The 26112-nt window shown below is 37.8% G+C and overlaps 2 protein-coding genes across 2 annotated transcripts in view; one reads left to right on the top strand and one right to left on the bottom strand.

Moving 5' to 3' along the window:
- Positions 1-3005: 3005 nt before the first annotated feature.
- On the bottom strand, positions 3006-7932 carry LOC123847934 (cytochrome c oxidase subunit 7B, mitochondrial). Its single transcript, XM_045879828.3, has 3 exons — positions 7775-7932; positions 4381-4505; positions 3006-3205 (listed from the first exon to the last, which is right to left on the bottom strand). The coding sequence occupies exons 1-3, from the start codon at positions 7812-7814 to the stop codon at positions 3128-3130; spliced, it is 243 nt and encodes an 80-aa protein (XP_045735784.1). The 5' UTR covers positions 7815-7932; the 3' UTR covers positions 3006-3127.
- A 6202-nt stretch (positions 7933-14134) lies between these two features.
- MAGT1 (magnesium transporter 1) overlaps positions 14135-26112 on the top strand; it is a 58810-nt gene continuing 46832 nt past the window's right edge. Inside the window, exons 1-2 of the mRNA XM_045879817.3 lie at positions 14135-14299; positions 22751-22920. Of these exons, the coding sequence (XP_045735773.1) occupies positions 14198-14299; positions 22751-22920 (272 nt within the window). The 5' untranslated portion in view covers positions 14135-14197. The remainder of the gene's footprint in view (positions 14300-22750; positions 22921-26112) is intronic.

Below are 26112 nucleotides of genomic sequence, written 5' to 3'. Positions count from 1 at the left end.
TAAGCTTTCAAATAGAAGGGAATGTCTTCATGTAATCAGGTTTTCTGGTGTTGAGCATAGTAGGTGCCCCCAAAATGCTTATAAAGTGGTATTAATATCTCCAATAAAGTTAATAGTCACAAGGTTGAGAACTCATTATCTGTGCCTCTACAATTACTATAGTACCTAGTTCTAAGTAAGTTTAATGAATTTATTTTTTTAAATATTTGAGAGAGTGAGCACACAAGTGAGCCTGAGGAGGGGCAGAGGGGAGAGAATCCTCAAGCTGACTTCCCACTGAGCACAGAGCACGACCTGGGGCTTGATCTCACAACCCTGAGATCATGACCCAAGTGGAAACCAAGAGCCAGATGCCTAACTGACTGAGCCATCCAGGCACCCCAATTTAATGAATTTAAAAGAACAGAAAACACATAGTAACATAACTTACATTTAAATGAAGAATGGGATTTATGACACTCACCCTAATTTAAAAAAAATACTTCATAGCCCTCCAACAAATAACATTTCAAGGATTGGCATGCTTCTGAAGTCACTTACCTAAATTCTTCAAATGTACGTATTTTTGATAGGAAGACTAATTTGACAACCTTCCCACTCTAGATATTAAAACACTCAATGATGTGTTTTGGGATAAATTGAGTGCCATTTGTGAAAGGATAAAACTTTGACTCAGTACATTAGGAAAGCTGCAAGGTCAGAACACTGTGATGAAACTAATTTAGACTTACACTACTGCTTCATTTCTGGTAGTGGCTGAGGTAGTTTTAGAATTACTCATCAGGACAAGGTAACTACAAAATTAAGCTTTAAAAGCCTGTTCAAAAATGCCAACTACCGGGTGCCTGGGTGGCTCAGTTGGTTGGGCGACTGCCTTCGGCTCAGGTCATGATCCTGGAGTCCCGGGATCGAGTCCCATATCGGGCTCCCTGCTCAGCGGGGAGTCTGCTTCTCCCTCTCCCGCTCCCCCCTCTTGTGCTCTTTCTCTCTCACTCACTCTCTCTCTCAAATAAATAAATAAAATCTTTAAAAAAAAAAAATGCCAACTACCACCACAAGGTTTTATCACACAAAGCAATATATATGCTGGCAAATGGACAAATAGACATCTTTAAAGGTCATATTTTTTTGCCTATAATAGCTGACAATTACCACCTGACAGAAGTGGTACAAATCATACTGAAAATTACCTGTAGTCGTTAGTAATGCCAATTCAAAAATAAAAAGGTAAATAATCTAATGGAACATTGAAACTTCCTTAAGGACAAGTGTTTATTTTGCTTAATCGCATCTCAGGGTTACATGCATTTGTACACTTCACTCGTATTTTAACATGCTTTCTAAGTATGATCAAAGTGTTCATTCAAATTTTATCAAATACGGGCACTATCATGTAGTTACTAATCTTGCAACAGACTTATTTTGCAGGGACATTCAACTTACTTTTCCTACTCAATGAAATTACTTACTGGCTTTGATGCATTTAATGAGAAAACAAGACATACTGCCATGAGAGCATTCTTCTAGTATTTCATGTAGTAAGTAAAAATTTTTCAAATGTTTGGTTATGCATAAATCCTTATCTGTATCAGGTAAATTTGGAGAGTCCTAAAAGCCATTTACCTGAAAACTTACTGTATAGGTAAGTGAATTTTGGAATCTCTAATTTAGCTAATATAGATTACTCCACTGAAATTTCATTTTCTGCTTATTTGAGCACTATCAACAAATGAGGCTTTTTACACCTTTAGCCAAGGAAGTACTGAAGTACATGGTGTAGATGTTTTCTTCAGTTAGCATCTTACATATAAAATCCAAAGTCATACTGAATTCAGGATAATACATGCATCAAAAAGTTGGTATAATTACAGAAAGTCAACAACAGAGGTCACCACCAATAGCTGGATAAGTGAAAATAAACTTTTTTTTTTTTTTTTTTGGGCGCCTGGGTGGCTCGGTTGGTTGAGCGACTGCCTGCCTTCGGCTCAGGTCATGATCCTGGAGTCCCGGGATCGAGTCCCGCATCGGGCTCCCTGCTCGGCGGGGAGTCTGCTTCTCCCTCTGACCCTCCTCCCTCTCACGCTCTGTCTCAAACAAAAAAGTTTTGTCTTTTTTTTTAAAGATTTTATTTATTTATTTGAGAGAGAATGAGATAGAGAGAGAGAGCATGAGAGGGGGGAGGGTCAGAGGGAGAAGCAGACTCCCCGCCGAGCAGGGAGCCCGATGCGGGACTCGATCCCGGGACTCCAGGATCATGACCTGAGCCGAAGGCAGGCAGTCGCTCAACCAACCGAGCCACCCAGGCGCCCAAAATAAACTATTTTTGACAGATCCTTTCGTTAATACATCCTAAATAAATATAATGAAAGACCCAAAGCTCTAAGATTAATATGCCAAAGGAGCCAAGGAGCTAGCTAATCTTCAGACATCCTAAGAGTTCATTTGATAGGACCACTCTTCCCTTGGGTCTGGTGACACCCCAAGTTCTCTTGGCAGGAGTAAAAACAACTTAATACCAATTCCAAATATAAACATAAATTAGAGATGAAATGTAGTAGGCATAATCAGTATCTGGACACTCAAAGATGACCTAGAATAACTCTGTGATCAGTTATTCATGAACTGTAACTTTAGCCTACTATAAAGTTGACTTCCAGGTGACAGCCCAATTTTACTTTCATACTACCTCAGAAAGAAAAATTATTTAAGGGGCACCTGGGTGGCTCAGTCGTTAAGCATCTGCCTTCGGCTCAGGTCTTGATCCCACTGGGATCAAGCCCCGCATCGGGCTCCCTGCTCCGCGGGAAGCCTGCTTCTCCCTCTCCCACTCCCCCTGCTTGTGTTCCCTCTCTCGCTGTCTCTCTCTGTCAAATAAATAAATAAAATCTTTAAAAAAGAAAAATTTAGGAAATTGTAAAGCATCTCACTTAAATAGTAACACTAAGATTAAATAAATGAAAAGTGATCAAGCTTGGTTTCATTACAAAAGAAATAAACCGACAACAAAGGTTTCAAATGTACTTTATTTCTTCAACCATGCCATATTTTAATGGGTGCACAGTGCTTTTACTTGGCATCAATTATGAGTTGGTTTTGAAACAATTCAGTATTACACCAACTGGGATGATTACTGATCTCTCCATTCCTTTGGGGTGACTCTGCCAACAGGGGACAGGTTCCATTCTATTCCAATTTGTGTTGCTGTCTGTAAGAATTAAAATGCTATTAGTTATAAACGTTTAAACCAGAGTCCACTCTCCCTTGGAGACTATTTCTTAAAAGTGACAAAGGCATTCTACTCTACAGGTTAAAAACACACAGAAATCCAGCTGGGATATAGTGCCACCTCCATGTAGGCCAAAGCTAATTGCTGTCCTAATTCTCTAGACCAGTACTGTTCAACAGAACTTCCTGAGATGCAAGAAATGTCTAGATCTTCACTGTCTAGCACAATAGCCACATATGGCTATTGAGCAACTGAAATGTGGCTAGTATGAGCAATTTTCATTAATTCAAATTTTTACCCCACATTTCTCTAGTACCTCCTCAAACACTGCTTCACTCAACCACAACTACCTAAATACTGCCAAAGAGCACTTTTATAATATCCTTTCATCAAGGAACACCACCTCCAAAAGTGCCCCTGAACACACATTTGTTCAACATCTAATTACTCTTCTAATTAAGTACACACACCTATTTTGACAGTATATTTAAGGAAGGTTAAAACAAGAATGAAAAGCCCCACTAATAAATATTTTTGTTTATTAAGGCAAGGTTAATTGGTATCTTTTAAGAACAACTTACATATTTATCCTTTTAACCAATAAGTACATCAACTAGTAAGAAGATTGTTAAATGTAAGAAGTAAAAAACTAAAATAATGAAAGCAAGTCACTGTACATCTCAACCATCAGAAATGTTGTACTCCATTCTGGAGCAGAGTTTTAGAAGAGAAATTGATTAAATGAAGGAAGGTGACCCAAGATGGTGAAAACCCTGGAAACCATGTAACAAAAAGTGATTAACAGAACTAAGGATGTTTAATCTGAAAGAGAAGATCCAGGAAACTAGTATCTAATTTTTCTAGTTTCTTTGGTTTCTAGTATCTAATGGTTGATACATGGAAATGGGATAATTTCTTGTTGCAAGAAAATGATGGGGAGTGCACCTGGCTGGCTCAGTTGGTGGAACGTGTAACTTCTGATTTCAGGGTTGGGAGTTCAAACCCCATGTTGGGTATACAGAATTACATCAGAAAATCTCTGAAGTCCCTCCTAACTAGAAATGTATACTACTCTGTGAAAACATTTTGAATACATAAAATAAATAGGAATGGAAGACATCTAATACAGAAAATTATCAGTCAATAGTACTTACATATGCCCATACAGCAATACAGAAAGTGGCTCCACTAGCTAGTACGGCATTACCATATTTGTCATGGAAATCAGGCGTCCTTTTCTGGTGGCTCTGCCTTGCCATTGTTTGTGGAATGCTTTGAACTAAAGAAAAAAAAGGAATACAGAAGCATATCTATCAATTATAAGGAAAAAAGAACATGTAATTGATATTGCTAATCAGGAAAGCAACGGATGTTAACTTTATAGTACTTTGCGGTTCAATACAATGTTAAAACATATTGTAGCAAAAAGCAAAGCAGTATACTTTAAATGCATCAAAAATAATATAATTTGACACATGTATAGATATGTGAGAAAACAAATATATCAAAATGTTAATTGTATCTATGCAGTGCAGTATGTGTGTTTATCATACAATTCTTCCAAATTTTCTCTGTCTTAAAAGTTTTCATAATAAAATCTTGGGGGATAAAACAGAACGGGTGATGCCAGTAACATTCACTACAAACCTCTGGAACTTGGCTCCTATTCATTTATTTGAATATCTAGGACTTAAATTTTCACTAGTTTACTCTGCAGTGCTCAGCAACTTACAACATAAAAGGGTAAACTCAAAATGAATTTCAAATTAAAGCATACCAAATGTTTATGACCTTAAAATTACAAAAAAAAAACCCTCCAAAAACTAGAGTAATGTTGATTTTTTTTTTTTTTTTTTTTGAAAATTATTAATGAGGGCGCCTGGGTGGCTCGGTCGGTTAAGTGTCTGCCTTCAGCTCAGGTCATGGTCCTAGGGTCCTGGGACTCAGTCCCGGGTCGGGCTCCCTGCTCAGCGGGGAATCTGCTTCTCCCTCTGCCCCTCCTCTCTCTCTCTCTCTCTCTCTCTCTCTCACACTCTCTCTCTCAAATAAATAAAATCTTTTAAAAAATAAATAATTACTAACGAATACAACACTATGCTAAAAGAAATACGGTACATGAAAATGTGTAAGACACAGACCCTGTCTTCAAGTAACCTCCAATCTAAAGGTGGATATGAGACATGTATACACAAATCGCTGTAATACAAAAAAAGTAGATTAGCAGCTAAGTACTCTGAACAGCAGGTAGGATTTGGTTATGTAGATGTAGGAAAGGGAAATCTGAAAAAAAGCAGAGGGAAAAAAAGCCCCATGTTCTAGAAAACAAATTATGTTTGAAGACGAGGTGTACAGACAAGCAATAGGGATAAAACTAGAAAGGATAATGGAGGGCCACTTTTTTGGTAGAGGCAAAGGTTTCTGAGCAGAATAACATTAAAACTTTGCTTTCCTATTACTTTAGTAGAATGAGTTTTCAAACTGCCTCTAGAGGCTCTTAGGAGAGCTTGGCAAAGAGCCAAGACTGCAAAATACATATTTCCAGATTTTTTTTTCTTTCCTAAGTAACAGATCCTTACTGTTTTATTTTAAGATTTTATTTGAGAGAGAGAGAGAGAGAAGGTGTGTGGGGGGGGTGCGGCAGAGGGAGAAGCAGACTACCCACTGAGGAAGGAACAGGGAACCAGACGCGGGGCTTGATCCCAGGACCCTGAGATTATGACCTGAGCCGAAAGCACATGCTTAACCCACTGACCCAACCAGGCGCCCCAATCCTTATTGTTTTAGAGCCTCAAATGGTACTTATGTAATGGAAAGCATGTGTCTTTTTAAGATTTAACTGAGAGAAAGAGTAGGGAGAGAAACAGACGATCCCAAGACCCTTGAGATCACAACAACCCTAGCTGAAAGCTTAACGGACTGAGCCACCCAGGCGCCCCTGTAATGGAAAGCGTATTTAAAAAACAAACAAACAAAAGAAACAGCAACACTGCCCATTCACTGGCATTTAAGAATATAATGGCTTCTGGGCGCCTGGGTGGCTCAGTTGGTTAAGCGACTGCCTTCCGGCTCAGGTCATGATCCCGGAGTCCTGGGATCGAGTCCCACATCGGGCTCCCGGCTCAGCGGGGAGCCTGCTTCTCCCTCTGACCCTATCCCCTCTCATGCTGTTTCTCTCTCTCTCTCTCTCTCTCTCTCTCTCAAATAAATAAAAAATTAAAAAAAAAAAAGAATATAATGGCTTCTATGTGATACAATGGGTTATTTCCGGCTAGTTATTTGACCATTAATGATTTCTTAATTGCCTTCCAGGTTTTCTTTTCACCTTTAGACACACTTGGAATGAGCAAATTTACAAACATTTCACAATATATTCTGCTCTAGAGCAGTTAAAAAGTGAGAGTGTGAATTCCACATTGGAAAAAAAACACAAAAAATTCCCTTTCCTAGGGTACAAGGCCCTACCTGCTCAAAGGGCAAATAAATTAAAATTACCAAACAATTCTGCAACATCTCATGACCTCAAAATTCAGGTAACCCAAGTGGATTTCTTTAGACTTCTCTTCTGTAACAAGAAATGGTTTAGTTACCACCTACTGGTCATCTCATATAATCCTCAACAATTGTTTGAGGTAGTAATTATTTGCTAACCCCCTGTTTTACAAAGCAGGAAAATGAGGTTCAGAGAAAAATCATTTGCCCAAAGTGAAAGAGATAACAGACGTGGCTTTTGGAATATTAAAAAACCAGTTGGGCAACTATTTTTTTGGTGACTGTCAAAGCTGCTTGAGTGTTTAGAACACAATCTAGTAATACCACTAATGACTGTAAACTGGAAATAAAAAGATGGCTAAAGAAACTAAATGGTAATTGCTTAAGGTCACTTTCAATGTAAAACAACTGCTCACATTACTCAAGGTCACCTTCACTGCAAATCAAGTACGGAAATGAATTTTCTCTTTCCAATCTAGTGCATTCTCAATACATAAGGCTGGTCTCCAAATTCCCTTGTACCTGCCAAACTTTTAGATAAGAAAAAATTACAATTGTTTTCGAATAAGCTAATATTCATTTAAAAAACCAACAAACAACATAAAAGCTGCAGGGCCACCACTTGGGTTGTCTCCTTGCAATGAAACCAGAGAAAGAGCTAGATTTCCAGTTTCCTTCCGTTACAGTTACAGGAATTGGAGAGGAAGTTCTTTGGGGGTAAATGTACTCAAAGCTAAAATTTACGAAATTAGAAAGAATGAGTAGTGTCCACCAAGAACCTCCTTCCCTGAAATCATAGGTAAGTGAGTTTAAAAAGCAAAAACAAAAAACAAGGCTATGCTATGACTCTGGTAACAGAAAGTGAGCTGGGAACCAAAACAGAAACACTGGGTGATTAAGTAAATGCTAAGGACGGCTTCCCAATTACTTGGGGCGAGGCGGGAGACTGCGCATTCAGGATTAGAAATCGGGATGCAGGTGGAGGCAAAGGGCACGAGAGACCACTAGGACAAATAGGTAAAAGGCGGTTGGAAATAATTTGCTCACAGTTTTGCTTACCTCGGAGACGACTTAGAGCGCTTCTGGCTACGGGAAACATTCTGAAGCTGAAGACAGAACGGTGCAACTGCAGCTGCTGCTTTGCTACGACTTCGTTCCAAGTCTCCTTGCAAAGAGCCCTGAAAAACAAAATGGCTTTCGGCTGGGCTCTTTAATGAGTTAATGAAATCTCGCGAGACCTGTAAAAAACCACACCCCCATAGATATTGTAATCCTCTCTACAGACAGGAAAGATAAAGGCTTTTTGGGAAATGTAGTTTCACGCTTTGTAAATGGGGTGTGCTGGTATTTAGTGAAGAATGAGAGAAACTCTCCCCGTCCCACCCGCCCCTTGGAGCCAGGTTTAGGAGCCGATACACTGATCTTAGATTGAATCATCAAAGGCACTAGCTTCAAGTTGGTGTTTCAGAGGCTAGCAGTTCTTTTGAGCCCCCCGAACTTCCTTCACTTCTCTAATTTTTTGTCTCCTATTACTGTATACTAATTTGTTTAACTTTTAATTTTGAAATGATTTCAAATTTAGAGAAAAGTTGCAAGAATAGCAAAAAATTTCGTAATATGTGGGTAAATACGTGATAAGTGTAAGTGGAAGAACCGGTAATGGACCTTCTGACTCCACCAGTCTGTGCTCTGTAACATTTTTGAAGAGTATAGGCCACAACATAAGATCATGGCCTGAAGAGTATAGGCCAGTTATTTTATAAAAGTTCCCACAAATTGTGTGTGCTTGATATTTTCTCATAATTAAATTCAGTTTATGCACTTCTGGCAGGAATACTACATAACAGATGTGTCTATTTAGGGTATCTTGTCAGGAAGCACACAATGTCCCATTATTGTCTCATTATTGCCAACTTTAATCCTTTGGTCCAAAGAGTGGCTTCCAAGTTCCTAAACTAAAGTTACTGTTTTTTCCCTTCGTAATAAAATAAGTAACGTGAAAAATACACCGACTTATGTGAATATCCTGTTCTTCATCAAAATTTCACCCACTAGTTTTTGTATCCATTGATGATTTTTGCCCAAATTATTAGTATGAAAGTTTCATATGGTGATTTTCTAATTCTATCATTCCTTCTCTTTTTTTTAAGAATTTATTTATTTGACAGAGAGAGAGAGACAGCGAGAGAGGGAACACAAGCAGGGGCAGCGGGAGAGGGAGAAGCAGGCTTCCTGCCGAGCAGGGAGCCCAATGCGGGGCTCGATCTCAGGCCGCTGGGATCATGACCTGAGCCGAAGGCAGACGCTTAACCAACTGAGCCACCCAGGCGCCCCTAATTCTATCATTCCTTCTATATTTAATAGTGGGTGTTCTACTGTAAGGGAGGAATTTTATCTCCTCTCCAATTTATTTGTTCATTATCAATATGGATTTGTGGATTCAGTAGTTATAATCCATTACTATCATGATTTATTTTAGTAATCAAGAGTCCCAGATGTGATCAGTAGGATTCCCTTCAAGGTGTCTTATATGTATTTTTTGACATAACTTCATTTTTTTTTTCTTTTTGAGCACGTGTTTTTTTTTTTTTTTTTTTTTTTCTGACACAAGATGTTCAAGGTTCATCTTGTACTTTCCCTGCCCAGCACTGGAACTAGCCAATCCTCTAAGAAGCTCTAATTTCTTTTAGAGATGGCATTTAGCAACATATATTCAGTACCAGGTATGCTCATTGATATTGGAGTGTCATTGCTTCTAGTCCTTTCAGCAAATAGAGCTAGGAATATATGTTATGAATGATAAATTTATACTAACACCTCCAATTCCAGTCCAAAAGCTCTTTTCTACTTTCCCTCATTTCATATTTGTATCTCCCTTCTTCCAGAGTGAGAATCCTGGCTCTAATATCAGTGTTTATGCTTATTGTATTAAACAAAATAAATTTTCAGGATTGCTATACTCATATTACTATGAAAAACAAACCTACTTAGCAGAATTTAAGATTTGCTTGTAGTTTTTTTTCTTTAGACTAATGGGATATAATCAAAGCGGTGTGTTCATAAATTGTTCAGATTAGTTTTTTTTTCTTTAGTGTGGTTGTTTTTCATTTGAAATAGTGTCAAGCTCCCTTTTTCTGTTTGTATTCAATTTAAGTTTTACCACATTCTTACTGATATGATTTAAATTTTTTCTAATTTTATTTTTTAAATTTTTATCTACTTATTTTTTTAAGTAAGCTCTACACCCAATGTGGGGCTCAAACTCACAACCCTGAGATCAAAAGTTGCATGCTCTACAAACTAAGCCAGCCAGGTACTCCTCTAATTTATTTTAAAAATTGTACATAACATAGTATTTACCATTAATAATTATTAAGTGTACAATTTAGTAGCATTAAGTACATCTACATTTTTGTACAGTCATCACCACTATTCATCTTATTCATCTTTAGAATTTTTTTATCTTGAAAAACCAAATGATTTGGTTTTATATTTGGATTATTTTAGAAATGTTTACATTATTACAAAAGTAAAAACTATAAAAACTTGTATACTTAGGGAAGTGTCATTCCCCACCATAACTGTTCCACTCCATTTCCTCCACCTCCTGTAGATAACCAATTTCGTTAGTTTCTGGTTTAACTTTTTCTGTGTTTCCTTTTGCAGGTCAACTGGCAGCCAAGTCCTCTTTATTACCTCCTCCAACAAACGTAAAATGGGCAAATATGTGTATATTTTCCTATTTCCTCTTCTATTTTACACAGTAGCATAATATGTATATTCTTTTGTACTTCGTTTTTTTTCACTTAACAATCGATCTTGAAAACCCATATCATTGGGCGCCTGGGTGGCTCAGTTGGTTAAGCGACTGCCTTCGGCTCAGGTCATGATCCTGGAGTCCTTGGATCGAGTCCGGCATCGGGCTCCCTGCTGAGCAGGGGGTCTGCTTCTCCCTCTGACCCTCTTCCTTCTTGTGCTGTCTCTCATTCTCTCTCGCAAATAAATAAAATCTTTAAAAAAAAAAAAAAGAAAACCCATATCATTTACACAACTCTTCCTCATTCTTTTTTTTTTTATAGCTGTGAAATACTCCATGGTATTTACAAATGTTGGAGGAGGTGTTAAAGAGGACTCGACTGCCAGTTGACCTGCAAGCTGGACCCAGGCAATCATATACTCCTCACCCAAACCCCATTTTGGGAATGTACATTCTTCCTAATTTTCCCAAGTGGGAGCTATTCCAACCACATAGCCTTGAGAAAGTAAGTTATTGTTGAGACCACCTGGACAGCATACGTGACTGAACCCAGTTAAGGCCTCTATATAAACTTTTGAGATTCTGGTGGGCAGGTGGGAATCTCTAGTCATTTTGCAGCTCCCCAGAACAAGCCTCATGAGTTCCCTTGTTTATTAAAAACAAAACCTAAGTGTCCATAGATAGATAAATGGGTAAAGTGTGTTATACACAGTGGAATATCACTTAGCCATAAAAAGAATGAAATCTTGCCACTTGTGACAACATGGATGGGCCTAGAGGGTATATACTAAGTAAAAGAAGTCAGATAAAGACAAATACCATATGATTTCACTTATATGTGGAATCTAAAAAAAAAAAAACAAAATAAATTAAACAAAAAACAGAAACAGGCTCATAAATACAAGCTGGTGGTTGCCAGAGGGAGGGAGGATGGGTGAAATAGGTGGAGTGGATTAAAAGGTACAACTTTCCAGTTGTAAAATAAATAAGTCATGGAGATAAGGACAGCATAGGGAATTTAGTCCATAATATTTTTATAATGTGGTATGGTGACAGATGGTGACTACACTCATGGTGGTGAGCAGTGCATAATGTATAGAATTGTAAAATCACTATGTCGTACGCTTGGAACTAATGTAACATTGTATGTCAACTATACTTTAAGAAGAAAAATAAAAATTTTAGGGGCTCCTGAGTGGTTTAGTCGGTTAAGCATCTGACACTGGCTCAGGTCATGATCTCGGGGTCCCGGGATTGAGCCCCAGGTCAGACTCCGCACTCAGTGGGGAATCTGCTTCTCTCTCTCCCTCTCCCTCTGCCCCTACCCTGCTCATGCTCATGCATGCACTCTCTCACTCTCTCAAATAAATAAATAAAATCTTTAAAAATAGAAAATAAATAAAAATTTAGAAAAAACTATCAACTTAGAGTGGTCTGCCTCAGTCTCTCCTTGCCCTGCATATACAGTGTCCAGTTTGTAAATGAACAATGTACCGTAGTATATTCAATCAGTCTCCTGTATTTGAACATTTGGGTATTTTTGAGAATATTTAAATTATAAATAGTGCTAAAATGAATAATTTTGTGCACATATATTCTTATTTTTTGGATTAGATTCCTAGAAGTGGGATTTCACATATAAGTGAAATCATATGGTATTTGTCTTTATCTGACTTCTTTTACTTAGTATATACCCTCTAGGCCCATCCATGTTGTCACAAGTGGCAAGATTTCATTCTTTTTATGGCTAAGTGATTATCAGAGGATAAATGCATATGTAGTTTTGCTGGATATTTTCAGCTTAACCTCCATAGATATGCCATTTTGCATTTCCACCAGCATTGTATAAGGGTGCATGTTTCCCCACAGCCTTGATGATGGCATGTATTGAATTTTTGCCAACATGATAGGTGAGATTTCTGTGTTCTTTAAAAATTTACCTTAATTTTTATTCATTCAATTTGCATGCAGTAAAATTCATTCTTTTTTGGTGTACCAGTCTGTGAGTTTTGACAAGTGCCTAGTATAACCACCCCAACAATAAAGGACGTAACAATTACATCACCACAAAAATTTCCTTTGTGTGGCTCCTCTCTCCCCACATCCAGCCCCAGATAGCCACTGATCTATTCTCTGTCCCTTTGAGTTTGTCTTTTCCAGAATGTCATATAAATAGAATCAAACAGCATGTCCCCATATACTTTTATTTTGTATTATTCTTATTATGAGTGTCTGTAAATGTCTTAAAATGTTTTTCATATCTCCAGATCACATATTTTCACTTCAGAACCAGCTATTTTCCCTTCCATACACATATCCTTATCTCTGCAACATAATGAAATTCTTTTTCTCTGTGCGTGTGTGTGCATGTGTTTCCCAGCGAGGCCTAAAAGAGTAGTCATATGATGTTTCACATCATGGAAATAAATCCAAATTATAGACAAATGATTTTATTTTGTTGGTATTTTTCCTCTTGAGTATATTATTCTTCTCTAGTTAAATTATCCCAGTTTTACAACCCACTATGATAAACAAACCTGGACCAAATAAATGGAAACTTCTTCAGCTATGTAGGATTTTTATTATGTTTTACATAGGGGAAATGATGTTTAAAGAATATGGACTATGACACAAAAACTAAAAAGACAGAAATGCTTCCTTACAACCTTGGCTTCATGCTCATCTTCCAAACAAAATAAGAAGTCAGTATTTGCTGTCTATAACCAGAAATTTAAGTCCTTGTCTTAAAGTAATAAATTAATAAGTTTAACTTTAAAAATGTCATGAAAAAAACAACTTTAAAAAAATCACTTTTGATGTCCGCTCTGTGCACCACACATGGCACAGTTCCTGGGACACAGAAGGTATTCAACAAGCTCTAGCTCATTTACTTTTAAAAAGTCTTCAGTGCCTTTGGAGGCCAGGAGAGCATAGAGGGTATCACATCTCAGCCTTCAGCTACATCCTTGAGTTAATGATGCTGTCTTATGTACTCATTGTCTTAATTAGGAAAAGCAAATACTGGAACACCTAGCTCACCTCTTTCTCACCCAACATACTTAGTAGTTTTCTGCCCCGGTTTTAATCATGCTTAATACTGCAAAACAAAAATAAATATTTCACAGTGTTGTTCTTTTTTTTTTTTTTAAAGTCTTCAGTGATAATAAGTCTGTATCTGTTTTCCTGCTTTTACTTTTTTCATCTTGATTTGAAAAACTTTAGAGGCAGAATGAGGGAATAAGATAGCTAACAATCACGTGGCTAGGTCCGAATTTTCTAGAATATTACACAAACAAGGAGGATTCCAAGGTACTTCTAAATGAATGGGGAAAACATTCCATCTTAACAGCCTGAAGCCATTTTGGACTAGGAAAAAACAAAAACTGCAACGCTTCACAACTGCGCATGCGCCTGTACAGACGCATTACACGCCTCATCTTTGCGTAAATGAAAGGGGCAGTTAATCATCCTTAGCGGACCAATGAAAAACCACCAGATTATCCTTTTTCTATTGGCTAACGGAGACCAATTAGAAGTGAACCGTCTTTTAGCGTGCGTCTAGCGGTAGAGCGTCGTGACGTAATGTGAAGGGTCGCCCAGAAGGGCTGAGCTGGACCAATGAGGCGGGACAGGGGGCTGGTTTGCCTGTTCTCACGCCCCGCGCTCAGACCCAGCCCGAGGAAAGTTTCGCTTCGAGAGAGAGAGAGAGAGAGAGAGAAGCGAACATGGCAGCGCGTTGGTGGTTTTGCTGTGTCTCCGCGAACATGGCGGTGGCGCTGCTGCTCAGTTACGGGGTTCCCTCAGCCTCTGCCCAAAGAAAGAAGGAGGTGAGGACGCTGTTGGCAGCAACACGGGCTTTTCCCAAAGAATGGGGCTTGAGAGGGTCTGTACTCCTTCCCATCCCCTTTCACCATTGGTTCTGTGTCTTTTGGTGGCTCCAGTTTCACCATTTTTAAGAATTAGGAGGTTCGCGAGAGAAGAAACTGTAACTCCTTGTCTTCTAGGGATGTAGAGCCTGAGAGGGGTGGGGTAGATGACAACCTGGCTTCTATAGGCCTGTGCGTGTACATAGCTGAGAGTTTTGACACTACTTTGAGTAGGGGCCCCATCAGGTGGTAGGGGAAGTTTGACTCTAGGTCCGGGGGTAGAATTTCTTGAATCTTTCTGCTGTCAGTAGATGTAACTCCCTTATAGACGTCTGAGAGCTATACGTTTGTAGCATTTTCGCTTCAGGAATGTGAGAATTAAACTGAAAAGCTAAACTAAGCCAGGTTTATGACATTGTCCAAATAATTGATTCAAAGCAATTTGCTGGGTTGGAGGCTCTTAAACCATTTTCAATCATTTACAAATATCAAACATGCCAAGCACTGTTGTAGAAGCTTGGTATGCATAAGTGAACAAAACTAAGATTCTGTCTTTGTGGAATTTACTGACTGTGGCAAGTAGAGGAGATAGAGTATTCTTTCCTTACCATTAAGCAATCCAAGCAAAGAAATTTTAACATTGTGTTTTGAAACATTTATGACTTAGAGCCATATGCTCTTAGAGCTTTCAGGATTACTCACAATTATTTATATTATTTATGCTCCCTGATTTTATGGATGAAGAAAACTGAGTCCTAAGCTTACACAGTTACTTGTTGGAGAACAAGGACTAAAACTCGAGGTCAGTCAGTTTTATGCTAGTTCCTGTACATTTTGTGCTGCTTCTAGTACTCAGGTCATGATGTCAGGGTCCTGGGATCAAACACCGCTTCGGGCTCCCTGCTCAGCAGGGAATCTGTTTCAGGATCCTCTCTCTCCCTCCCCCTTTGCCTCTCCCCCATTCCCCCACCCTGCTTGCACACACATTTCTCTCTTTCTCAAATAAAAATAAATCTTTAAGGGGCACCTGGGTTGCCCAGTCAGTTGAGCGTCTGCCTTTGGCTCAGGTCATGATCCCAGGGTCCTGGGATCAAATACCACGTCGGGCTCCCTGCTCAGCAGGAGCGTCTGCTTCTCCCCTCCCCTCTGTACCTTACCCCAGCTCCTGCTCTCTCTCTTGCTCGCTCTTTCTCTCAAATAAATAAAATCTTAAAAAATAAATAAAAATAAATCTTTAAAAAAAGATTACTGTGATACTACTTAGAGACAATTTTAAAATATAGGTGTTCTGTTGTAGAATACTTCTTTTGGTCAATTTTTGAAAACATTTTTTTTTTTTAATTCCCAGGTCTATCCACCATAGTAGATGTGGCTTTAAATAGGTTGATGCCTGGGCTTATAATCTTTAAGTATTCCTTTTAAAAAGACACTTTTCGGGATGCTTGGGTGGCTCAGTTGGTTAAGCGTCTGCCTTCAGCTCAGGTCATGATCTCGGGGTCCTGGGATCTAGTCCTGCATCAGGCTCCCTGCTCAGCAGGGAGCCTACTTCTCCCTCTTCCTCTCCCCCCAACCCCTGGCTTGTGCACCCTCTCTCTCTCTCTCTGACAAATAAATAAAAAAAATTAGACACTTTTCTTAAAATACTATAATTAAAAATCACTCCAGTTCGTCCTGGTTGTCTATTGTTAAATGTAATGCTATTCTTTTTTTTTTTTTTTAAGATTTTATTTATTTATTTGAGAGAGAGAGAATGAGAGAGAGCACATGAGAGGGGGGAGGGTCAGCGGGAGAAGCAGACTCCCTGCCAAGCAGGGAGCCCGATGCGGGACTCGATCCAGGGACTCCAGGATCATGACCTGAGCCGAAGGCAGTCGCCCAACCAACTGAGCCACCCAGGCGCCCCGGAATGTAATGCTATTCTACTTACCTGATTATTTATACCTACAATAGTGTTTTCACGGGAACATTGACTTATTCTCTAATATTTATTCAATGCCTTCTACATGCCAGGCACAATGGTTTTATCTATAATCCTCACAATAACCCTGCAGAGTAAGTATTAACCCCTTTAGAAAGATGAGGGAAGAGGGGACTGATGTTGAACAAGAGAGATTATTGGGGACTTGCCCAAAGAAGACAGCTCTAGAGACTGAGCTGGGATTCCGCCCCTGCTCCCACTCCAAACTCAAAGCTCTTTGCTAGGTCACAAAGACTTCTTTTGAAATGACTTGTTTTATTTTTATGATGAATTATATCCCCTGTGGTAGAAGGGAAGTTGTTTGTCCTTGCATCTGGTGTCGTTTTAGGAAGGCAGCATGATAAAAATGAAAAAGCATGGCCTTTGATAAAATGATCTATATATCTTGGTCTACTTCTGGGAATCTGTAATAGAGAAATAAAATGAAATATGGAAAACAGTGAATGCACATAGCATACTGAAACCTAATAAAAATGATCATAATAGGGGCACCTGGGTGGCTCAGTTGGTTAAGCGACTGCCTTCGGCTCAGGTCATGATCCCAGGGTCCTGGGATCGAGCCCCGCATCGGGCTCTCTGCTCAGCTGGAAGCCTGCTTCTCCCTCGCCCACTCCCCCTACTTGTGTTCCCCCTCACGCTCTCTCTCTCTCTCTCTCTCTCAATTAAATAAATAAATAAATCTTTAAAAAAATGATCATAATAATGCTAGGATGATAAATTTCCACCCTTTTCTCAGTTTTCAAAAAAATTTTGTAAAATTTTAAAGAGCATATATGTTAATGCAACCCTAATGATCCTTAGCCAGTTGCTGAGTTTCATTTTATCAGTAGAATGCAAAAATGCCTGTTTGCATATTGTGAAAATTAAATGAGGGCTGTAAAGTGTCTAATGCCACCCCTTGCATGTAGAAGACATTAGATGAATATTAGAAAATAAGATTGTGTTCCTCTGTGGTAGTAAAATATTTTTTGGTTGATCTTTTTTGTGATGTTCTTACGGATATTCAGAAAGTAGAATTACTGCATATTTTGACAAGGCAGGTTATTGTTGGAAAAACTTCTACATTTTCTGACCTTGCTTTGAAAACTGACAAATGAAATTGTCACATGTACAAAAAAGTCTCTGTGATTCTTTAGAAAATACCTTATTACTAAGAATCAAAGGCCCAGGAGCAGTTGCAAAACAAATGAAGTACCCCCTAAAACTAAAACATCAAGGAGAGGGGAGAGAATGTATTTTATCCCTGTCCAGAAAGTAGGTACACTGAGAATGGAGCAGATGACATTTAAGGATTAAAAATGCTCTCTGCTCTCTGTCTGTCTCCTTCAGTCGTTATCTGCCAGATGTGTTTCCAGATCTGTTCAGTGTCACTCTTAATTTAAGGATGGAGTTGGAAATGTATTGCTTAACCAGGACTCTTATTTTACTAATGTCTGAAAACAAGTGGATGATTAAGAAAGCTAAAAATACCAAGAATTTTTATAAATAAACCCTGATGGTGTAGAACACAGATACAGTCAAATAAGTTTGGGGAAAGGGGAAGGAGGTGCATTTTAGAGGAATTCATACTGGTGATGTTTAGCTTTATTACTTCTGAAATTCAGAAGAAATCTTAATGGCAGGATCAGATTTTAGCTTTAAATGATAATGGATTCCTGTATGCTATTTTTCATGAGAGATGTTCAGGGGCAGTAGGAGAATTTGTAGTTGTTAAGACTTAATCTAGTTTACTAGAGCTAATTTAGATAAATATTATGCAAGCAGGTAGAGTGAAATTAAACTATTGTGTCACTGCCTTTTCTTGGCCCTCTTAATTCTTTATAGGCCTAAAATGTTCATCATACTTGATTATTGCTAACAAGATTAGAGATATTAATTGACTTCCTGTTGGGATTATTTTGTGGTCATACTAATTAAAATGTTTTAAGAGCACAGAGAGTTCAAGCTTACTTTGCTGGTAAGTATTTTAATTGTGAATAATTGCTTTTTTTTGTTTTGTTTTATTTGAGTCGAAAAATAATGTCCAGAAAGGGGGGAAATTTATTATAAAAGTCCTTCCTTATACAGTTAATGTTTTTCCATAGCAAGCCTATATTTTGTTTTTTTTGTTGTTGTTGTTGTTGTTGTTGTTTTAAAGATTTTATTTATTTATTTGAGAGAGAGAGAATGAGAGACAGAGAGCATGAGAGGGAGGAGGGTCAGAGGGAGAAGCAGACTCCCCGCCAAGCAGGGAGCCCGATGAGGGACTCGATCCCGGGACTCCAGGATCATGACCTGAGCCGAAGGCAGTCGCTTAACCAACTGAGCCACCCAGGCGCCCTATATTTTGTTTTGAATTAATATATCTAATGCAAATTAAAAACTGGATGGGTATATTTTCATAAATGTTTAGTAAAGCTGTTAGTGGAAAAAGTATTTGCAATAGTTGTTTCCAAATCAATTGCTTTTTTTAGTTGCTGAATAATTCATTTGATAAACCTCTTACTTTTCCCTACTGTAGTCCTTTGTGGTTCTTAACTTTAAAGTACTAAATAATAGAAGGACGCAAAGGGTATGGGCAACATTTTAATCCTTTACTTTTGAAGGTTGTCTTTGGAAGATAAAGGGATATCTGGGGAGTGCATAGTGTGACTTAGTGAAGATGCTGTAGAAAAACAAAATTTTTATTTCTGAGCCATAGCTTTTAGTACTCAAACAATGGGCTCTTGACAAAGAATGAAAGGTACCCTAAGGAAGAAGGTTCTTCAGTACTAGAGATTTACTCCAATCAAGAAAGCTTTCAACTCAAATGTGAAGAAAAGAGAAATTCCTTTATAAAACCATATACTAGAGAAGACAGAGGACTAGTGAAAGAAGTGGCTAGGACCTGTACTCTAAAAACTATAAAACATTGATGAATGAAATTGGAGATGACATAAACAGTTGGAAAGATATTACATGCTCATGGATTGAAAGAACAAATAATGGGGCGCCTGGGTGGCTCAGTTGGTTAAGCGACTGCCTTCAGCTCAGGTCATGATCCTGGAGTCCCTGGATCGAGTCCCACATCGGGCTCCCTGCTCAGCAGGGAGTCTGCTTCTCCCTCTGACCCACCTCCCTCTCATGCTGTCTCTCATTCTCTCTCGCAAATAAATAAAATCTTTAAAAAAAAAAAAAGAAAGAAAGAAAGAACAAATAATGTTAAAATGTCCATGCTACCCAAAGCAATCTGTAGATCTAATGTAATCCCCATCAAAGTACTAACAGCATTTAACACAGAACTAGAATAAACAATCTTAAAATTTGTATGGAGCCACAAAAGACCCTGAATAGAAAAAGCAATCTTGAAGAATAAAGCTGGGGGTATCACAATTCCAGGCTTCGAGTTGTACTGCAAAGCTACAATCAAAACAGTATGGCACTGGCACAAAAATAGACACATTGATCAATGGAACAGTATAGGAACCCCAGAAACAAACCCACAATTACATGGTCAGTTAATCTTCATCAAAGGATGCAAGAATGTGCAATGGGAAAAAGACAGTTTCTTCAGCAAATGGTGTTGGAAAAACTGGACCATATTCTTACATAGCATACAAAAATAAACTCAAAATGGATTAAGGACCTAAATGTAAGACCTGAAACTATTAAACCCTAGAAGAGCACAGACAGTAAAGTCTCTGACATTGGCCTTTTTTCCTAGATATGTCTAGAAAATGTGTCTGACATTTGGCAACATTTTTCTAAATACGTCTCCTGAGGCAAGGGAAACAAAAGCAAAAATAAACTATTCAGAATTCATTAAGATAAAAAGCTGCTGCCCAGCGAAGGAAACAATCAGCAAACTAAAGGCAACCTATGGAGTGGGAGAAGAGATTTGCAAATTACATATCCAATAAAGGGTTAGTATCCAGAATATATAAAGAATTTCTATAACTCAACACCAGAAAAACACAAATAATCCAATTAAAAATAGACATCTCTCCATGGAAAGATGCTCAGTATCACTGATCATCAGGGAAATGCACATCAAAACATAAATGAGATGTCACCTCACACCTGTCAGAATGGCTAAAATGAAAAACACAAGAAACAAAAGGTGTTGGCGAGGATATGGAAAAAAAGGAACCCTCGTGCACTGTTGATGGAAATGCAAACTGGTGCAGCCACTGTGGCAGTATGGTGGTTCCTCAAAAAATTAAAAATAGAATTACCATATGATCCAGTAATCGCACTACTGGGTATTTACACAAAGAATACAAAAACACTAATTCAGAAGGATATATGCACCCCTATGTTTATCACAGCATTATTTACAATAGCCAAATTATGGAAGCATCCCAAGTGTCTATTGATAGAAGAATGGATAAATATGGATATATATATACAATAGAATATTATTCAGCCATAAGAATGAAATCTTGCCACTTGCAACAACATGGATGGAACTGGAGAGTATAATGCTATGTGAAGTAAGTCAGAGAAAGGCAAATACCATATGATTTCATTCATATGTGGAATTTAATAAGCAAAACAAACGAAGGAAAAAAAGACAAACCAAAAAGCAGACTCTTAACTATAGAGAACAAACCAGGTGGTTGCCAAAGGGGAGGTGGTTGGGGGGATGGGTGAAATAGGTGAAGGGGAAAAAATAAAAAATAAAAAAAAAATACAGGATTTTACAAATCTGAAAAAAAAATAGGTGAAGGGGATTAAGAGTACACTTAATTTGATGAGCACTGAGTAATGTATAGAATTGTTGAATCACACACAAAAAAAGAATTGTTGAATCACTGTATTGTACACCTGAAACTAATATAGCACTGTATATTAACTACTGGAATGTTTTAAAAGTATCTCAATTATTAAGATGTTATATTTGAGTTATCTAAAATATATCACATTCCTCAGTCATTCCAGGAACATCAAGTAGCAGTTTATTATTAAAAAAAAAAGATTTTATTTACTTATTTACTAGAGCAAGCACGTGCATATGAACAGGGACAGAGGAAGAGGGAGAGAATCTCAAGCAGACTCCCCACTGAGCACAGAGCCCAACATGGGGCTCGATCCCATGACCGTGAGATCATGACCTGAGCTGAAATCAAAAGTCAGATGCCTAACCAACTGAACCACCCAGGCACCCCAAGTTTTGATAGTTTTTAAAAATATAACTACTTATCTTTTGTCAGATATGTGGTTTGAAAATATTTTCTCCCACTCTGTAGCTTCTCTTTTCCTCCTCTTAAGATGGTTTTTTCTAGAGAAAAAAAATTTAATTTTGGTGAGGTTATCTTTTTATTTTCTTTTTTATGAATCATGCTTTTTGGCTTCAGGTCTAAGAACTCTTTCCCTACCCCAGGATCCTAAATGTTCTCTCCTAATCTTTTTCCTAAACAAAAAATTTTTTAAGTAAGCTGTATGCCTAGTGTGGGGCTTGAACTCACAACCCCAAGATCAAGAGTCACATGTTCCACTGACTGAGCGAGCCATGTGCCCCTTTTTTCTTTTTTTCTAAAATTTTCATAGTTTTCATTTTTATGTTTATGTGATCCAGTTTAAGTTTTGTATGAAGTATGAAGTTTAGTTCAAGATTCCTATTTTTGACTATGGATGTCCCATTGCTCCAGCACTATTTGTTGAAAACCTAGCCTTGCTTTACTGAGTTTTTGCACCTTTGTGAAAAATCAGTTGGCTATACTTAATGTAGATCTGTTTCTGTGCCATTGATCTGAGTCTATTCTGTCATCAGTACCACTCTGCCTTGCTTATTATAGCTATATAGTAAACCTTAAAATCAGGAGTGATCCTCCCATTTTATTCTTTGTTTTCAAGTGTTTTCAAGATTGTTTCAACTGGGACGCCTGGGTGGCTCAGTCGTTAAGCGTCTGCCTTCGGCTCAGGTCTTGATCCCAGGGTCCTGGGATCGAGTCCCACATCGGGTTCCCTGCTCAGCGGGGAGCCTTCTTCTCCCTCTCCCTCTGCCTGCCACTCCCCTGCTTGTGCTCTCTCTGTCAAATAAATAAAATCTTTAAAAAAAAAAAAAAAAGATTGTTTCAACTACTCCAGTTTCTTTATAGGTGTGTTTTGTTTTTATTTTGTTTTGGTTTTAAGAAGCAAAATCGTGTACAAAACTAACTGGTTTAACTCAACATTCTTTGGAATCTTTGGCAAATGAAAGGTTTTATGATTTTATATTTTATTTATTAGTATAAATAAATAATTCACATCAACAGGGCAGTATATGATTAAATCTCATCATGGAATAATAGAATTTTAAGAATAATTATCATTATCAGGCCCAATTATCAGATTTTATTTTTAGGTTTCTCACATTTTCTGTGTACCTCTCTACGTGTTAGTCTTGGTTTTAGGTAAGTTGCCTAGTTAAAAGGAACTTCAAATGCCATGCTAAGAGCATTAACACCACGTTCCTTCCTTTTTTTTTTTTTTAGATGGTGTTATCAGAAAAGGTTAGTCAACTGATGGAATGGACCAATAAAAGACCTGTAATAAGAATGAATGGAGACAAGTTCCGTCGCCTTGTTAAAGCCCCACCAAGAAACTACTCCGTTATTGTCATGTTCACTGCTCTCCAACTTCACAGACAGTGTGTCGTGTGCAAGTATGAACTTTCAATTACACTTAAAAATTAAGTAACATTAGATTTTAACTGTTTCTCAATCCCAGAAGAACCAAATTAGTTCAGTGGGCACATAAACAATTATTGTATATACCTTACTTAGGATGTCTGTAGTAACACATGCTGCCCTTTCTTAGAGTCATTTCTTGGTTTCCACATTAGTCGGGGGAACAAAGAGCAAGGATAAAGTATTGTGGTAGCCATGATAGGAATAACTTAAAAACTGAATAATCATCATATAAATTGGTATCAATTTATATAAATGTATGCCAATAGGATTGATGTAGTATTTTATTATTTGTAAGTGCTTTCAGTTTCATACTCTTATTTTATACAACAACCCCAGAAGGTAAGTAAAGCAAGTATTCTCTCATTTATGAAGAAATAGGTTCCAAAATCTTTTAACTGGTCTATGCAAAGCTAGAGATAATTGTTAATGCAATAATGGTAGCTACATCCAAATTTGGAATTACAGGAGAACATTTTTAGAAAATAAAGATGTATGATTTAGAGATGTTTTCTTTTTTCTAGATTATTTTGTAGTGATTGAAAACCTTGGAAATGGAGACTAATCTCACTTAAACTTTCATCAAACAATGGTTTATTGATTTTATTTTACTGTTTGAGTAATCTTAGGAACAAAGATTGATATTTCTTTAAACAAAAGGACTATATTTCTTTATTTTATTTTTTTAAGATTTTATTTATTCGTCAGAGACAGCGCAAGAGCGAGCACAAGCAGAGGAAGCGGCAGGCAGAGGGAGAAGCAGCAGGCAGGGGGAGAAGCAGGCTCCCCATTGAGCAAGGAGCCCAATATGGGACTCGATCCCAGGACTCTGGGATCGTGACCTGAGCTGAAGGCAGATGCTTAACCAACTAAGCCACCCAGGTGTCCCAGGACTATATTTCTTTAAAACAAAATTTAAAGTAGTGGGTACTAAAAAATAGAATAGCTTTTGCTTTTTGGTATTTTTTTAACTTATATTTTTAGATCAATATGTGTGATCTGGGAATTCACGTTAAATAAAATGACAGAGCTACCTGGTGAAGAACCAATTTAGTAAAATCTTGAAGGCTTCCCAAGTTCTGACAGCCTGTGGGTCCATGTGAAGGATTAGACAGTTTTTTTTAAGAATATGCATTACGTTACCCCAAGACTTGCTAACTTTTCTTAAAGGATTTTCCCCTCAGAGGTAGGAGATAGTCAAGGTATTTGATCCCAGAGTACTTATTTTTGAGTACATATGCTGGTTAGTAGGTATTAATTATGCATAAACTTAAAATCTAGAATCACAATTTAGTCATTTCAGCAATCAGGAGTATACAAAAATGTTAGGGAACAAATACAAACTCCTTCATAATTCTGTATTAAATGCAAATTAATGACATTTATTATTAACCTAAGTTTTTATTAGTATCTTACTTTCTATAAGACCGAATTTAAAATTAGCTCGCATTTTCCTAAACTCATTCAAAAAATAAAAATTAACAGCAATGTGTATAATACTATATATTTGGTGCTATCAGGATGAGAAGTATAAGATGCCCTACCTTATATGGCTAGGGAAATGAGTTCCACATGTGAAAATTTAGCTGGCAATATAAGGCAATTTATAACTAAGTACCAAATGGGTTATGTGCATAATAAATACTATAAAATTTCAGGGAGGACATATAACAGGAAGATTAGGGTTGGTCTAATGGAGAAGAAAGGATTTGTATTAGGGCTATACAGATGGATCAGATTTAGATAGAAGTGGGATATTTTGGTTAGAAGTAAAGATGTGTGTAAGGGCACAGAGATGGTGGTAAATAAAATGCTGGAATTAAGAGATCCTGTTTTATATTGATTAGTAGTAAGGCTACGTAAAAGTTAGATGCCTTATTGGAACTGGATGATAAAGAACCTTGAATAACCAGTGAAAAAGCGTGGAGACTGTTCTGAAGGTAGGAGAAAAACAACAATGGCTTCGGAGAAGAGTAGGAGTTTCAAAAAAGTAGTAATTTAAGAAGACTGATGTATATTGCAGCATAAGAATGATTGGAAGAGGAGAAACTAGAGTCAGTATTTTAATATTCTAATGTCAGATATTAAACATCTGCCTTTAGCTGATAGCAATAAAAATAAATGGGAAGGTAGGGCGCCTGGGTGGCTCAGTCGGTTAAGCGTCTGCCTTCGGCTCAGGTCATGATCCCAGGGTCCTGGGATCGAGCCCCGCATCGGGCTCCTTGCTCAGCGGAGAGCCTGCTTCTCCCTCTCCCACTCCCCCTGCTTGTGTTCCCTCTCTCGCTGTGTCTCTCTTTGTCAAATAAATAAATAAAAATCTTAAAAAATAAATAAATGGGAAGGGTTGGAGTTAAAAGATAATCACAAATGAAGAATTATCACATCTTGGAAACTGAAAGCATACGGGCAATAAGGAAAAAGTCAAACATGACTTGAGGTTTCAATTAATCTCAATTCCCTAGATTCTTTTTATCTTTCACCCTAATAATTCATCTGACTGTATTTTTATTTACTAAATAATAGCATGTTATATGTTAGATTTATAAAATGGGTTACTATTATAGTCTACTTTCTCTGGAAATACTTAAACCTTGTCTTTGAACACTTAAATTTAGGGTATTAAAAATTGTTGGGGCACCTGGGTGGCTCAGTTGGTTAAGCGACTGCCTTCGGCTCAGGTCATGATCCTGGAGTCCCGGGATCGAGTCCCACATTGGGCTCTCTGCTCAGCAGGGAGTCTGCTTCTCCCTCTGACCCTCCCCCTTCTCATGCTCTCTCTATCTCATTCTCTCTCTCAAATAAATAAATAAAATCTTTAAAAAAAATTGTACAGTTAGCTGGATTTTACCAATGACTACTTAAAGAGCTTTGAGATAAGAAACAAGCACAAAGTGTGAAGCTTAGTCAAGTAACTACTTTCTGTTGAAATCCCCAACACTTAGGATAAGGCTTCTCTTATGCCAAAACAATGGCAATATTTTCCAAGGTTTGTCCTAACCCTGTCAGCAGAACCTGACTGGTGTTTGTTTCTCTCTCTCTCCCTCTCCCTCTCTGTCTCTGTCTCTATATCTCTCAAAATATTTCCCCAATTGGAAAAACTGCTATTGCTTCGTTTCTGTTTTTTTTTTTTTTTTAAGATTTTTATTTATTTATTTATTGAATGAGAG

Source organism: Mirounga angustirostris, unplaced genomic scaffold (genome assembly GCF_029215605.1).
Source record: "Mirounga angustirostris isolate CCGP_5_RB_7025 unplaced genomic scaffold, mMirAng1.0.hap1 SCAF_11, whole genome shotgun sequence".
Taxonomy (NCBI): Eukaryota; Metazoa; Chordata; class Mammalia; order Carnivora; family Phocidae; genus Mirounga; species Mirounga angustirostris.
This window is presented reverse-complemented; position numbering and strand designations above follow the sequence as displayed.

Coding starts and splice junctions, on each gene's coding strand:
- LOC123847934 (XM_045879828.3), bottom strand. CDS start 7,814: ATGTTTCCCGTAGCCAGAAGCGCTCTAAGTCGTCTCCGAG. Junction 4,506..7,774: donor CGCTCTAAGTCGTCTCCGAG/GTAAGCAAAACT, acceptor TTTTTTCTTTAG/TTCAAAGCATTCCACAAACA. Junction 3,206..4,380: donor GTATTGCTGTATGGGCATAT/GTAAGTACTATT, acceptor TAATTCTTACAG/ACAGCAACACAAATTGGAAT.